The sequence below is a fragment of the Anarrhichthys ocellatus genome, unplaced genomic scaffold (genome assembly GCF_004355925.1).
Source record: "Anarrhichthys ocellatus isolate YVR2014 unplaced genomic scaffold, GSC_Weel_1.0 scaffold41, whole genome shotgun sequence".
Classification (NCBI taxonomy): domain Eukaryota; kingdom Metazoa; phylum Chordata; class Actinopteri; order Perciformes; family Anarhichadidae; genus Anarrhichthys; species Anarrhichthys ocellatus.
Genome location: NW_022280071.1, coordinates 1,324,538 through 1,340,284, shown reverse-complemented (window position 1 = coordinate 1,340,284; position 15,747 = coordinate 1,324,538). Strand labels below are relative to the sequence as shown.

At 46.2% G+C, this 15,747-nt stretch overlaps 1 protein-coding gene across 1 annotated transcript; it reads left to right on the top strand.

Moving 5' to 3' along the window:
• The first annotated feature begins 4,553 nt into the window (after positions 1 to 4,553).
• LOC116394792 (uncharacterized) lies at positions 4,554 to 7,943 on the top strand. Its single transcript, XM_031868110.1, is given in 6 exon segments — positions 4,554 to 4,924; positions 5,484 to 5,633; positions 5,806 to 6,191; positions 6,430 to 6,578; positions 6,662 to 7,350; positions 7,352 to 7,943. Coding segments are annotated over 6 exon segments (2,337 nt in total).
• The last annotated feature ends 7,804 nt before the right edge of the window (positions 7,944 to 15,747 follow it).

Sequence of the window (15,747 nt, the reverse complement as noted above, 5' to 3'; positions counted from 1 at the left end):
GGGGGGTGCTGTGCAGCTGGGGTAGTCGGTAGAGGTGGGAGGCATTAGCCTAAGTTGGCCGAGGTGGGTGGAACATGGAAGGTAGAAGTAAACAGAACATGAAAGGATGCCAGGATGGATGTGCCTGGGTTAATCGTGAAATTAGGGGGAAAAACATTGTGAGATGTCTCTGGCGCGGGGGGAGCTTGACGGCCAGAGTCAGTATGGCATGGGACAACTTAAGGCAGGACGCAGTCGACTACCCTTCTCTAAACACATTTAAGTTGAGGCCAACAGCAGACTGGAAGCAGCAGCCTAACTTACGCTACAACACCTTCTCCTACTGAAAGCCATATCTCTGACTGCCGCATGCAGTTTGACAGGTATTTAATCGTGGCTCGTCTTGAAGAGGATCGATTCATAGCCTTGGTACCGGTCTCATTACCCTAATCGGGTACTTATTGGCTGGATTAAGCTCAGGTTAAAGATTCACGATCAGAGTATACAACCTGGACCTCTGGAGGGACTGATGTAGATGGATGGGCTTCTTCCGCCGTGTGATGCGTCATGACATCATTGGCACGCGCCTGACGTGGCGCCGGGAACCCAGAAGTGCTCTGGAGGCTCGGAGAGCGAGAGAGGTGTTGTGCCACGGGTGCTTGAATAGTTTGGAAAGTTGCGCTTTTAACAGACTGATGTTAAGGAATGTTGCGTTGGACGATTGCTTTCTTCATTTGAGACTGTCCGCTCGGAGAAGTGGGATATACAGAGACTGTCGGGGCCTCGGAATGGTGAAGGAGGGTCACGGTGGTTTCACCGGTCGTTCGAGCACCTGGAACTCCGGGGGTCAGGAGAGTGGCGTGGGTCGAAGGATGGGATTCCGAAATCAGGATCTCCCCCCTGGGCTGTTGGAAGGCGGGGCCAGAACAGCTTCGGAGTTAACGGAGGATGGTTATCGAGAGCTGCGGGGAATGTGGATGGCTAAACGCAGACGAAGTTGCTAGCGACAAGCGTGGTGAGAAAAGGAGGGAGCTTCGGGATATGGCTGGTTGTCCGGAAGGGTTGAGGAGAGCCTTTGTGAAAGGTAAGCGGTTTTAATATGTTGTTTGTTTGTCTCGTGCCTCGTGTCTGTCTCGTGCCTCGTGTCTGTCTCGTGCCTCGTGTTGAAGCGTATGAAAGCTGAGTCAGAGAGCGTTTGCTTGTCTGGATGTGGGGTAGGGGTAGAGGGATGTAGGGATAGAGCGTCTGCTGAGTTAGAGAGCGTCTGTCGTACGTCATGTGAAGACGAGAGTCGAAGAGGGAGTGAACGAGATTGTTGTGCTTAAATACTCTGTGCAGAGAAAATGAGCGGCGTTCTGGGCGTGGCCCTGTTCCTGAACAAAGTTTACACATACATATACAGTAACAGGGTTCAATGAAAACTATTGGCGCAATTGACTGCACTCATATTGCTACAAGGGCTAAAGTAATGTGTGTCCATTAATCAAAATCACCATTCGATTAATGTCCAAGTCATATGTGACTCCAACATGGTCCTGACCAATGTGGTGGCACAGGGGCCCGGCTCAACACATGACTCCTTTATCCTGACGTAAAGCAGTGTAGAGAACAGACTACGGGCAGCTATGCGTGACGGCTGGCTTCTTGGTAAGTTATAAAACAACATATTGTAGCAATTATATTCAGTATATAGCACCCAAAAAAAGTCTGCAAGATAATCAGGTCAATCTGAACAATATGGCGCAGAGGACTCCTCCACCACCCGAGCATGAGGGACCCTGACCCACAGCCACCTCCCTGACAACAAGGCTATCAACAGGAAGCAAGGATCCGTGAGGATGTAATGCGGCATTTGTAAAAAGACAGCAAGTATGGTTCACTTTTTGGCAAGATCTTGAAATTGAAATGTCACTTAACACAACCCTTATTTGTTCACGTTCCTCTGCAATGACATTCATAGCGCTGATTGTGTTCCCTTTGCGTTTGTAGCACCGCATTAGTCAGAACCTGGCCACTTCCAGGCGTGTAATTTGCACGGGACAAACTGGTGCTGGGGACAGCCGGATGCTCTGCGGCTGCAGCACCGTCGCCGGGAACCTCCTCGCCACCTACCGCTCCCATCAACTCTGGGAGAACAAACATAAAATCAGCTCACTGTCATGTAAGCTCATTTTAGCCATGTAATAAAATATTAAACTGTGCTTTACCGGTTCGTCTGTGGTCCCACTCTGAGACATGTCGGTGTCACCCTTTTTTTTTTTACCTCCACCTTCAGATCAGATCACTTTTTTTTATCTCTGGCACTGTTCTGTCGTTCGCACTCACCCCATTAACAGCTGCATGTTGCCACTCACTTCAGGACCCCGCTGCTGTGGCCACCAAACAAAATGTCCCTTCTGACCTATATCTCACCCACAAGTACCTCAATTTCGGTGTAAGAAAAATTAATTTTTTTCATCTTCCTCTAAGTTGTAGCCATAATTCACCGTAAATAACCATTAATCAGCAGTATTATTTATAAGCATCAATATTCATGACGTCGACCATGACATTGACCATAATAATAACAATTATTGAATTTCATTTTAGTAAGTTTTTCATTATGCATTGTAATTTCTGTTTTGTGTATGTTTTAATGCAAACTCGATTCAATTCCATTCAATTTATTTTCTATAGCCCAAAATCACAAATCCTCAGAGGGCTTTACAATCTATACACATACGACATCCTCTGTCCCAGGACGCTCACATCAGTACAGGAAAAACTCCCCCAAAAAGACTTTAACAGGTGGAAAGAAGAGGGAGAAAAAAGTGGAAGAAACGTTTGGGAGAGCAACAGAGAAGGGATCCCTCTCCCAGGATGAACAGAATTGTGATAGATGTCATGTGTACAGAATGAACATAACAGAGTTACAACACATTCAATGCATATGACATAAATTATTCATATAATGAGTAGTAAGCAGAATAATGATGGAAAAATTATGACTAATAAGAGCAGCAGTGGATACAGTAGAATAACAATGATAACAAACGCAGTAATGGTATCAGCAATAGCAATAGTAATGCAGGCACTAATAATAATGATAGTAGCATTGGGTATCAGCAGGGCAATGGCAGGAGGCAGGACCAGGGTCCAGATATAACCACGATCCATGGAAACCTGTGAGGCAAGAAAGCACAAAGACGATGTCAGTTACAGGTTTAATCAATTTCAGACACACTAAAATGACACATAAAGCACAAGCATTGAAACTGACAGAGAGCAAAATAGCTCAAGTCTCCAAAACTCTAAAGACATTTTCTGCTTTCCACCCAATTTGCAATTCAACACTTATTGCAACAGACTTCACAGAGTACTCTCGAAAAAGCCTCAGGAATCTGACACAAAGTCACTTGTTGGCCAATTCAAAACACTGCCTTTCATGATGTCATACCAATGGACTAATTGGCCAGTACACTTGCCACCTGGCCAAACACCTAATTGCTCTGACGGCGTTTACGTTCCCAAAAATGTCTGTTTTTTGCACTTTTTCCAAAAAAGAAAATATTCCTACTAAGCTGATTACATGGCTAATATTCCACTAATATTACCGTGTTCATCCAGCCGTGCACACTCTAAATAACTTAACCGTTGGTGGACTTGTTCGAGCGTGCAAACACAGCCTCCCTTTCATTCCTTCAATCATCTTCTTGTCTGCATTGCAATATATGCACATATCCAAACACTTGATGCCATCCAAGACTTTCATGATGTTTAAAAGAAGGTAGGTTTCTTCTTGCGATCAGAAATGTGGGCATGTCTGCCAAGTGTTAGCTAGTTGGTTTGTGTACGTGTTTGCGTACTCAACCATGCGTATGTAGGAGTACATAGATCATTTTCTTTCACTCTACACTATTCAGGACTCTTCAAATCATTCCATCAGTTGTTGAGGCTACACTGACCAATCACTATATTTTAGTTTGTTTTCTAAAGGACTGAGTGACAAAGACGTCATGGTTGAAGGGTTCAAATGACCAATGCGACACAAGAAGCAACAACAATCCACATGGTTTTGTCACATGATTAAATTGGACTCAAAGAAATTCAAAGCCACATCATACGGGACAACACAACCACATTTCATCGGCTTTAACTTCACATAAGAAGGGGAAGGAACATCATTGTTCACAGAGCCATTGTGGATGTTTCTGGCCAATGTGGCAGCAACATCACAATGTGTGCTGCCATTATCACACATAATGGTGTCTGCCACTGCCACGCCAACCTCGGTCCATACAAATGGCCGACATGCTCCAGATTTTTGATTTTGTCAACTCTATTTTTATTACTGTTAATGTTAATTTATCTTTCTTTTTGTCTTTGTAAAGCACTTTGTAACTTATTTTTGAAAAGTGATATAGAAATAAAGTTATGTAGTTTTATAAACTTAGTTCAGGAAGGGGACCATGCCCAGAACACGGCTCATTTCCCCTGCACAAGTATTTAAGCTCAAATGAACCCGTTCACTTCCTCTTCGACTCCGTTTTCTCATGACGTACGATTCCCGAGCTGAATACCACGTACTTCACAACATGGACCTGGAGATCTCCCTCACTCCTTCCGACAACGACCTGTTCGAAGACGATACACCAGGAATCTGGAGACGGCACCGTCTCCCATTATCTCTCGCCGCCAGCAAACTCGGCCGAGATCAACCATCTACGACCCCCGCGGCTCCCGACATCTATTCTCGGACCATTCCAAAATCGTCGGTCCTTCGCCGTCCAACAACCCCAGGGGGAGATCCCTCCTCCAGCGTCCGAGGGACATCGTCCCTCCACAACACTGATCTTCCACCCGCTCGAGATCCAGCCGCTCGAACAACGGCCAAAACCAGAGCGACCCTCCTCCTCCACGCCAATACTCCGATGGCCCCCATACATCCCGCTTTTCTGAGTGGACAGTCGCTCGCCTGAAGCACGCACTCACCCAACTCAATATCCATTTCCACCAGTCTGACAAGAAAGCAAAACTTCTTAAACGACTCACGGACGCTCAGCACCACACCTCCCTCGATCGCCGAGCTACCAGAGCACTTCCGGGTTTCCCTCGTTACGTCGATGACGTCATGACGCACAATGTGGACAGACAAGGCCAGTCATTCACACCAGCCCCTCCAGAGGGCCAGGTCGTATCGCACCCCCCCCATTCTCTCTCTGCACCAGGGTCATCTCACCCCGCAGTCTCTTTTCCCCTTTCTGCACTTCCAACCCACGCACATGCTTCCTTTCATCCCAGCATCTCTTCCTCTTCCCTCGCTCCTGCCTTTCCTTCCAACTCGACACCGGCTAAATTAGCCGCACAGAAGGCTCCAACAGCAGGATTCTACGGCGGAGCCAACAGCTAAAACTTTGCATTTCCTCCTGTCTCTGCTTTCAACCCTCTCTTCCCCTACCCTCCCCCTCCCCATAACCCATATGTAACTAACCATGCCTCTTTAAATGCACCCCCTTTTTCCACAGGTCCACCAGCTACCAACCCCAGCTTCCTTCCGACTCATCTTCCTCCACTCACCAGCTTTATATTAGCCACAGCACTACCCCCAGTACGGCCTTTAGCATCCGCCCGACCATCCCCTGTGCCACACACGCTCAGGCAACAGATTCTCGCAGGTAACTACATCGACCTTGCCCAACTCATTCATCCATCCACCTGCAATCCCCATATCCTGAGGGAATTAATCACCGCTTTCGGACCCATCGAACGCCACTCCCCACCCGATCCAAGGAACTACTCTTTCTCCCTATACCGTGATATCATCTGCTCCGTCTTCCCCGACCGCAGGGCCGAGTTGGATGACTACTTGTCACTTATACTCAACTTAGCCTTGCGGTTCGGAGGTAAAGGGTTCTACAACTACCGCATCCTATTGGCATCTGAAGCCGCTGGTCGCGTGCAGCAGTTCAACCAGGGAACATACTGGGGAACACTCGACCCAGAACTATACTGCAGAGTTTCCGCAGCTCATGCCTCTCTCAATTGCGAGCACCGTGGCGCACCCTCCCATCCGCCCACCACATACACCCTCACAGCACCCCTGCCCTCCACCTCAGCTTCCCGTAAACGAAGCCCCCCCATTTACCGAAGCCTGCCTCCATTACTTCCCCCACCATCCATCACCCCTAAACCAGAAATCAACCAGCCAACCACCTCCGGCGGTCCCCCCAGAGGTATGGACAAAAGAGGTAGACCAATCCTCTTCCAGGGCGGGAGGATGGTCTGCAACAACTTCAACGACCTAGGATGCCAATCCTCCAGCTGCTGTTTTCTCCACACCTGCTCCTTCTGCGGGGGGGGCCCATGCAAGACCAACCTGTCCCCATAAACCAACAAAGCACAGCAAGTGTAAGTATCTCAACACACCAATTAACATCCACGCCCTAGCTTCCACCCTTAAAACTCTCCCAGACCACCAGTTCACAAGCTTCCTTATCCAGGGTCTTACCCACGGCTTTCACCCAGGTGTGCAGGTGAAGCCAGAATCTTCCTTCACTTGTAAACATTTGCAATCGGCCATCTCTGAACCCGACACAGTCGACAAGCTCCTGGCTCAGGAAGTCAAAGACGCATTTATGATAGGCCCACTCACTAGCCCACCTTTCCCTATATTTAGAATCAGTCCAATCGGCATCGCTACTAGAAAATATTCAGGCAAAAGAGACTAATTATAGACCTCTCTTCCCCCCACGGCTCCACAGTTCCAAGCATCAACAGCCTAATCCCCAGCCCGGACTACTCCATGCAGTACACCACTATCAACCATGCCGCATCCCTCATTCGCCTTGCAGGTCCAGGAGCCTGGTTGCCTAAAGCAGACATCACCAGTGCCTTTGAAGTACTTCCCATCCACCCCGACTACAGGCCCCTTTTCGGCGTCCTCTGGAATTACTTCTCGGTGCGCCTGACCTTCGGGTGCAAGAGCAGCCCAAAAAGTTTCGATTGCCTTTCCGAAGCACTCTGCTGGATCCTGATGAACGTCCATAAACTCCCGTACGTCATCCACCTCCTAGACGACTTCCTCACTGTCACGCCACCTTCCTCTCCCCCAGCACTCGGCCTTCACACGCTTACCGCCGTGTTCCAGGAACTCGTTGTTCCCCTCTCCACAGAGAAAACAACAGGTCCCAGTACATCCCTGGAATTCCTCGGCATCACCCTCGACTCCGTCTCACTCCAAGCATCCCTACCTACCGAGAAAGTCAACCGGATTTCATTACTAATCTCTAATTTCCTCCTGGCCCCCAAATGCACCAAACACCAACTCCTCTCGCTTTTAGGCCACCTCAACTACGCCATCCGCATCATCCCTCAAGGCCGATCCTTCTTGTCTCGCCTCCTCTGTCACAAAGCTCCACGACCATGTCACACTCGACAAAGCATGCAAGACAGAGCTAAAGCTATGGCACCAGTTCCTCCCCTCTTGGAACAGCATTTCCTTCTTCTACGAAGAACACGTCACCAAGCCGGAAGACATCCAACTGTACACAGACGCAGCACCCTCCATCGGTTTTGGCGGCCTCTATGGCGACAAGTGGTTCTCAGCCGCATGGCCGCCTGAATTTTCATCCCTTACTCCTTCCTCCGCAATCTCCGAAATGTATCCAATAGTGGTAGCAGCCATTCTTTGGGGGCATGAATGGTCAAAGAAGACCATTGCCGTCTACTCGGACAACAGCGCCGTCGTAGACATCATCAATAAAGGGCGGTCACATTGTCCAGAAATAATGATGTTCATGCGGAGACTAACCATGGTTTCAGCCCAGCACCAGTTCATCATCCGAGCCTCCCACATCCCAGGTCACTACAACTCCATCGTTGATTCACTTTCCCATTTCTCATTCCAGAAATTCAGACGATTAGCGCCAACCTCAGACCCTGTGCTGACTCCGTCCCCACCGTTTTCAGTCACCATCTTCAACTGACCCCGCAACTGAAACACCTAATCTCCCCCTCTCAAGATGCTATCCTCAACAGCGTCGCCCCTCAAACACTCATATGTCACCGGATGGAAACGCTTCAAAGCCTTCCACGCCTCTTTTAACCTTCCCTTCCCATCACTCAGTATCCTTACCCCCCCAAACTTCATTACTTTTGCCCATTCCCTCCTTAAGATAAAATCCTTCACGATACGGGTATACATAAGCGAAATTAGCTTTTTCACAAAACTGTCCTCAGGAACGCCGTGCCCAGCCTCCACCCACTCGCATATAGCGATGTTACTCAAAGGTCTTCGTAAAGCCAACCACGGCCTATGCCTAAACGTCTGCCCCTCACCTCGGACCTTCTCACCCGCTGCATTCATACTCTCTGCTCTGGCTACCTCTCTCCCTTCATGGACAAAGTACTCGAGTCCATGTTCTTGCTGGCTTTTTTCGGCTTCCTTCGCTGCTCCGAGTTCACCGCCTCAAACTCCGACCACAATCCATCACGACATGCCACCATGTCCGACATCTCAATTCATCCTCCTGACACCGTCATTTATCACCTCAAATGCAGCAAGACCATCCAGTACGGTCCACCTCAGCCTTTCTACCTCTTCTGTCTAGACACATACCTGAGTCCGTATGAACCCATCCCGATTACTTAATCTCAAGATCAGCCGGCCAAACTTCTCCGCTAGATCCCCTTTTCATCACCGAAACGGGCAACGGGGCCACACGGTCCTGGTTCCACCACCACTTACGCTATATATTAGCCAGATCAGGAATACCCCCCGAGTTTTACTCAGGTCATTCATTCCGCTCCGGCGCCGCCTCAGCCACCTCGAGTCAAAGAATTCCAGACCACATCATTAAGATTCTTGGTCGCTGGTCTTCCACCGCGTACCTCTCCTACATCCGCTCCAATCTGAACGATATCATTAACGCCCACCGGCATCTGTCCTCATGAGGCTATCTTTGGGGACTCTGCACCGCCAGAGATTCCTAAGAGACGGCCCCCACCCAACAGTCCCCGTTCCCACAGCCGTCGGACACCAACGGTCCCCCCACCACATCCTTTCATCCCTCTACCTCGATCCCTACCCTACATCCCTTCATCCCTCTACCCCTACCCTACATCCCCCTACCCTACATCCCTTCCGCTTCCTAAATCTTACAATCATCTCATTACGCAATAAACCTCTAAACTCATACTGTTATTGGCGTGATCCTTGTTAGTGAAATCACAATTATCATTATTCTTGGTTTTCTTCTGTTTACAGTGTTCAATAGAGAGCATACACTATATGTGCCGTCCATATATTGCACTGCTTTGTTGTATATTTTCTGTAGAATTGAACAATCTCTATCTGTAGAAGGTGAGAGTACTTTTCTTTTTTTTTAACTGACTTTTTATTTAGGTTTCAACAACATAACAACATGCATTTTCAGACAGTTACTTTCTTTGTCCATTTTTCAGCTGTATGTAGTCTTGGTACACATGATATTCAGGTATAGTGTACAACGCACAGAAGGAACAAACAACATCAAATGGTGCTCACTCCAAGAGAAAAAGAGGGGAGATAAGAATAAGAATAGATAATTGATTACATGCATAAATAATAAAATAAAATAAAATTAATAAAAACAAGTGTGGTGTATTGATCACATTACGTTACATGGTTGAAATGACTACAAATGCTTTTTGGACCTCAGTGAACACGGTCCTTTCACAGTAACTGTAGCGCGCATGCGCAGTACTGAGTTAAGAGTTATCCATGGCCGAATAAAGTAACTAACGCTACATGGCGTCCACCTCGTGAATACACAACAGTAATTGGCGACGAGGATAAAACTAAGTTCTCGCAGGGAAGGAGAGACACTCGATGTCAGTACTAGTGAGTACGATGGCCCTGTTTGGGAGAATTGACGAGTTCAAGCCAGAAAATGAACAATGGTCAGCGTACATTGAACGGATGGAACAATTCTTCGAAGCTAACGACGTAGCCGAAGATAAGCAAGTAGCTACGCTTCTCAGTGTAATGGGTGCGGCTACTTATGGGCTTTTGAGAAATCTGGTGCAGCCCAGGAAGCCAAAAGATAAGACATTTGACGAAATAGTGGCCGTTCTAAAAGGAACATTATGAGCCCAAGCCCTTATTAGTAGCTGAAAGGTTTCGCTTTAAACGGTGTAACCAAAAAGCTAACCAGCCGGTGGCTCAGTATGTAGCAGAGTTGAAACAATGCACATCTAACTGTGAGTTTGGCGCCAACTTGGACGCATCACTGCGAGATCGGTTTGTCAGTGGAATAAGAAACGAGGGCTGCCAGAGGAGACTACTTTCGGAAAATGATCTTACTTTTGCAAAGGCTTTTGAGATTGCGCTCAACATGGAGACTGCCGACAGAGACACACGTCAGTTGAGAGGGATGGAAAGTGAAAGTGTCGGGGTGGCAAGCATTCACAAGGTGAGGCCACAGCGGACAAGGAACTGTTACAGGTGCAATGGAAAAAATCACGAGCCAGATGAGTGCCGTTTTAAAGAGACTAAATGCCATAACTGTGGCAAGACTGGGCATATTAAAAAGGCATGTCGGTCTAAGGCACAGGCAGAGAGTGAAAGGCATTCACAGGGCAGAGGAAAGAAACACAAAATATGTGGAAGCTGAAGAAGACACTGAATTGGGTGTGTTCACAATTTTGACTGTCACAAGTGAAGATGCTGACCTGTATAAAGAAATATTCACGGTAGCTGAGATGAAGTTAGAGATGGAAATAGATACTGGGGCTGCAAGGAGTATCATTTCACGGGGTACATACAGGGAGAAATTCTCACACTTACCACTGCAGAGAAGTAAAGTTAAGCTTAAAGCTTATAATGGAGGTCACATTCCTGTACTGGGGCAGATCACAGCCAAGGTGGTCTATGAGGGTCAAACAGTGAATTTTCCACTTTTAGTTGTTAAGGGTAATGGATCAACACTGTGTGGCAGAAATTGGCTAAGAAAACTGAGGCTAAACTGGGAGCAGATAAAACATCTGTATGAAGCTAAGTGTACATTGCTTAGTGAGGTTCTGGATAAATAGCACCCATAGTGCCAGTGGTGAAAAAAGACAAGTCACTTTGCCTGTGTGGGGATTATAAAGTGTCAGCTAATCAGGCAGTTGAAACAGAAACCTACCCCTTGCCACGTTTAGAGGAGCTGTTAGCAACCCTTAGTGGAGGTAAGATATTCTCCAAGATAGACTTAGCTACAGCCTACCAGCAGGTGTTACTGGATGATGACTCCAAGAAATACACTACCATCAACACCCACAGAGGGTTGTTTGTGTATAACAGACTTCCTTTCGGAATTAGCTCTGCACCGTCCATCTTCCAGCGGATTATGGAAAATCTAATGAAAGGCTTACCAGTGGTTGTTTTTCTTGATGACCTGCTCATTATGGGACGCACAGAGAAGGAACATCTCCACAACCTTCAGAAGGTCCAACAAGAAAATGGACTACGAGTGAAATGTCCAAGTGCGAGTTTGGCAAAACTCGAATAGAGTACCTGGGCCATGTGCTGGATGAACAGGGCACACACCCTTCAAAGGACAAAGTGAGAGCTATTCAGGAGGCTCCGGCTCCTACTAACGTCAAAGAGCTCCAGGCGTTTTTAGGACTTCTTAATTACTGTTGTGTATTCACGAGGCGGACGCCATGTAGCGTTAGTTACTTTATTCGGCCATGGATAACTCTTAACTCAGTACTGCGCATGCGCGCTACAGTTACTATGAAAGGACCGTGTTCACTGAGGTCCAAAAAACATTTGTACTCATTTCAACCATGTAACGTAATGTGATCAATACACCACAACAACGGATGAAGAAATAATAATTGTCCACTCCTGAATGTAGTATCGTAGGTGCTATATATGCTTTTCAGAGAGGATGGTGTATAATGTGTGTGTATAGAGAGAGTTAACAGGTAACAGTTCAGCCAGATCGAGCAACATATAGTAATAACCCTTATTGTATTAATAATGCTGCGACAGGACCCCATCGTTTAGTAAAGATAGGCTTTTGGAGCCGTAATGAATATGTGATTTGCTCCATTTGATAGATGTCCCGTACTTTTTGGATCCATATATTGTATGTAGGGGGATCCGGTTTTAACCATCTGATGGTTATACCCTTCAATGCTGCTGTGATTAGTATGTTCAGAAGGTATTTTTTGGCCCTCTCATCCAGGCCTTCAGGTATCGCTCCCAATAGTGCTACTGTGGGGTCTTGTTGGATGTCCTGTTGGAATATCTCTTCGAGGGCGTCAAAGACTTCTCTCCAGTATGCATTTAACTTAGGACATAGCCAGAATATATGTGTGTGATTGGCAGCACGTGTTCCATAGTTCCACCAACACAAGTTGGGATGTGTTGGGCCCATCTTGGTTACTATTTCTGGTGTTCTGAAGAGTCTGGTGATTATTTTCCATTTAAATTCCCTCCAGGTGTTTGAAACTAGGTGTGCCTCTGTGCACATTTCCTCCTAGGTATTCTGTGGTATGATCTTGTTAATTTACGCCTCCCATCTCTGCTTTATCTGTAGGGAATTATGTAGATTCATAGATAGAAATATGTTATATAGTTTACTTATTGTTTTCTTATCTTTGTTCCTCATCTGCATTTCTATTAAAAACCTTTCTATAGGCGTAGTGTTCAAGCTCTGATCGGCTCTGTGTGATCTAATTGGTTACAGTTGTTTTCACAGGTGCATTCTGGGTGCTGGTGATTGCTATTGAGTGGGGTATTTAAATGGCAGGTTTTAACAAACAACACTATCTAATGTCAATAACCGTATGTTGTTATTTGCAAAAATGTTATCTGGAATTTCTGACAGGAGGAAGTGGTTTAAATAACTGTGCAATGAGTTCCAGTTTTTTATATTTTGGCAATTGCAAAACATTATAATAAAACCTGCTTGTGTTCACATGGAACGTGAACGTTGGCATGTGCACGCAAGTACCTGTTTCTTTATATGCGTGTAAATGTGACATCAAAGCATGTGTGAGCATTAAGCGTGTGTGCATTACATGAGGCTGAATGTGACGTGGCAGCGTGCGTGTGTTTATTCAAACGGTAAAACGCCTGCATGTGTTTGTGGTTTAGATATGGGAGGGTGAAGTGTTCATTCCAATTCCTTTATCAGCTAAATAAGCAAGATGAAATTGCTGCAGCCTAATCATTAAGCCATATAATTACAAGGCTGGGACCCAGTGTTTTTAATGACAGCAGCCCAGCTTGAGCTTTATCAGGAAAACAGAATGGCTCCGGGGAGAAAAAAAAAAAAAGAAAAGACAGACTTGTTTTTCAGGGAATTGACTTTTAATTTGAAAGCGTCTGTCTTTGTCTCCTTTTCTCTTGCTCTGTCTTTATCTGACTTCATGTCTGCTGTGCTGTGTGTCTATTGGGTTGTCTCTGTGGGATTGTCTGTCTGTACCTTTCCATTATCTTCACTGGCACACCTGTTTATCAGTGATAATATTTCCAAAGCATAAAAATAGTAACTTTTAAAACAAAATGCTGACACCGTACAAATTTTTTTTGTGTAGAACACATAAAACGGATATTTATCAGAACAACTAGCCATAGTTTTTTACAAATTATTCTCTTAAGTTGTCAAATACCGCCACTTGGTCCGTTGCCCCATGCTTACAACCATGTACTCATCTCGGGTCAGTTTTGGACTCTGGACTTGGTTTACTTACGCAACAAAAGTTCTACATAAGGCTTCCGAAAAGATCATGGTTTGGGTGAAAATGAGCATATTTACATATTTAAACGTAAAATAACTGGTTGTTTAAATAAAGTACGAAAGACTATTTCACCAGGGACACGAAGAGCGGTCTCCTGGGTATAGGTCCTATGTTTGTTAGACCTATCTAACCTGGCTTGCACCACCCTTCGCTGGTTTTCACACTGTTTTTACTATGTCAGTTGCATTGACCATCTAATACTGATGGGGATGGGTTAACGTTGGAGTTAGTTGAAAGCCTGGTCTCATTCAGACATAGTGTGTATTCAGTTGGAAAAAAAATGAAAGGGGAAGATTGCAACATTTGTAAAACTTGCAAAACTTACAGACATCATACTGCACATGCACACATACTTGAATAGGCACAGCGGACTCTTTACAGTGATAGACATATATGACGACTATCACTGGTCTGCACCGCACTGTGGGTGCATTCTCACAATAGGAAAGCATTGTTGTTAAACTACCATAAAACCTTTGTTTTATGGTAGTTATTTCCCAAAATGTTGCTTCACAGTCAGTCTTCTTGTGTATCAAAGCAGATGCCTTCTGTAATCGCTAGCGCATGTAATGTAAAGCGTCGGAAGACTAAAAAGGCGCCATGAATCAGAATCAGAACCGTTTATTGCCATAGTATGTTGAACCATGGTGGCTGTAGGTCCATTTACCATTTAATTGCATGGCTTCACACAAACCATGATGAAAAAGTGACGACATCCCTGACAATGAACTCCTTTTGACACTGTTTGTCATTAATAAGGCTTAGGATATATCAGCACCACGGTTGTTATATCCCTTGTCGATTGACAGTCCCCATGTTATTCATGTTGAAAACCCATGGGTTTACAGGTAGAATAATCAATTTAAAATGTTTTAAAGTATTTTTTAAACCACCACCACCTGTTAGCCTCCTCGGATCATGACCTTCAGCATTCACTGGGGCGGTTTGCAGCCGAGTGTGAAGCGGCGGGGATGAGAGTTAGCACCTCCAAATCTGAGGCCATGGTGCTCTGCCGGAAACCGGTGGATTGCTCCCTCCAGGTGGGGACGGAGTGCCTACCTCAAGCGAAGGAGTTCAAGTATCTCGGGGTCTTGTTCACGAGTAAGATGGAGCGGGAGATCGACAGACGGATCGGTGCGGCTGCAGCAGTAAAGCAGGCGCTGCACCGGACCGTCTTGGTGAAGAGGGAGCTGAGCCGGAAGGCAAAGCTCTCAATTTACCACTCGGTCTACGTTCCTACCCTCACCTATGGTCACGAACTCTGGGTCGTGACCGAAAGGACAAGGTCGCGGCTACAAGCGGCCGAAATGAGCTTCCTCCGTAGGGTGGCCGGGCTCAGCCTTAGAGATAGGGTAAGGAGCTCGGTCATCAGGAGGGAGCTTGGAGTCGAGCCGCTACTCCTTCGCGTCGAAAGGAGTCAGCTGAGGTGGTTCGAGCATCTAATTAGGATGCCTCCTGGACGCCTCCCACTGGAGGTTTTCCAGGCACGTCCAACTGGGAGGAGACCCCGGGGAAGACCCAGAACACGCTGGAGGGATTACATCTCCCAGCTGGCCTGGGAACGCCTCGGGATCCCCAGAATGAGCTGGAACATGTTGCCGGTGAGAGGGAGGTCTGGGTCAGCCTGCTTGGCCTGTTGCCACCGCGACCCGACCCCGGATAAGCGGAGGAAAATGGATGGATGGATGGATTTTTGAAACAAATCTATATATGGCACCCAACGGTAATATATGTACTGTAGGAACATTGCCGTAAGCTTGTAAATAAAGGGACTGAAAACCAACCACAAGAGATAAGATGAGATTGAATTGTATTAATCCCAAAGGAAATTCTTGTGCCAGAGTTTCATGAAGATTACAACAGAAGAATAGCAAAAAACATTAGAATATGAATATAAACATATGTGAACAATATAACAATGATTAAGTGGAAAGAAATAATAAATAATAAACACAATAGCAGTAAGAGTAAGGTAAATAAATGAAGTAAAATACAACATAAATACAGGAGTAA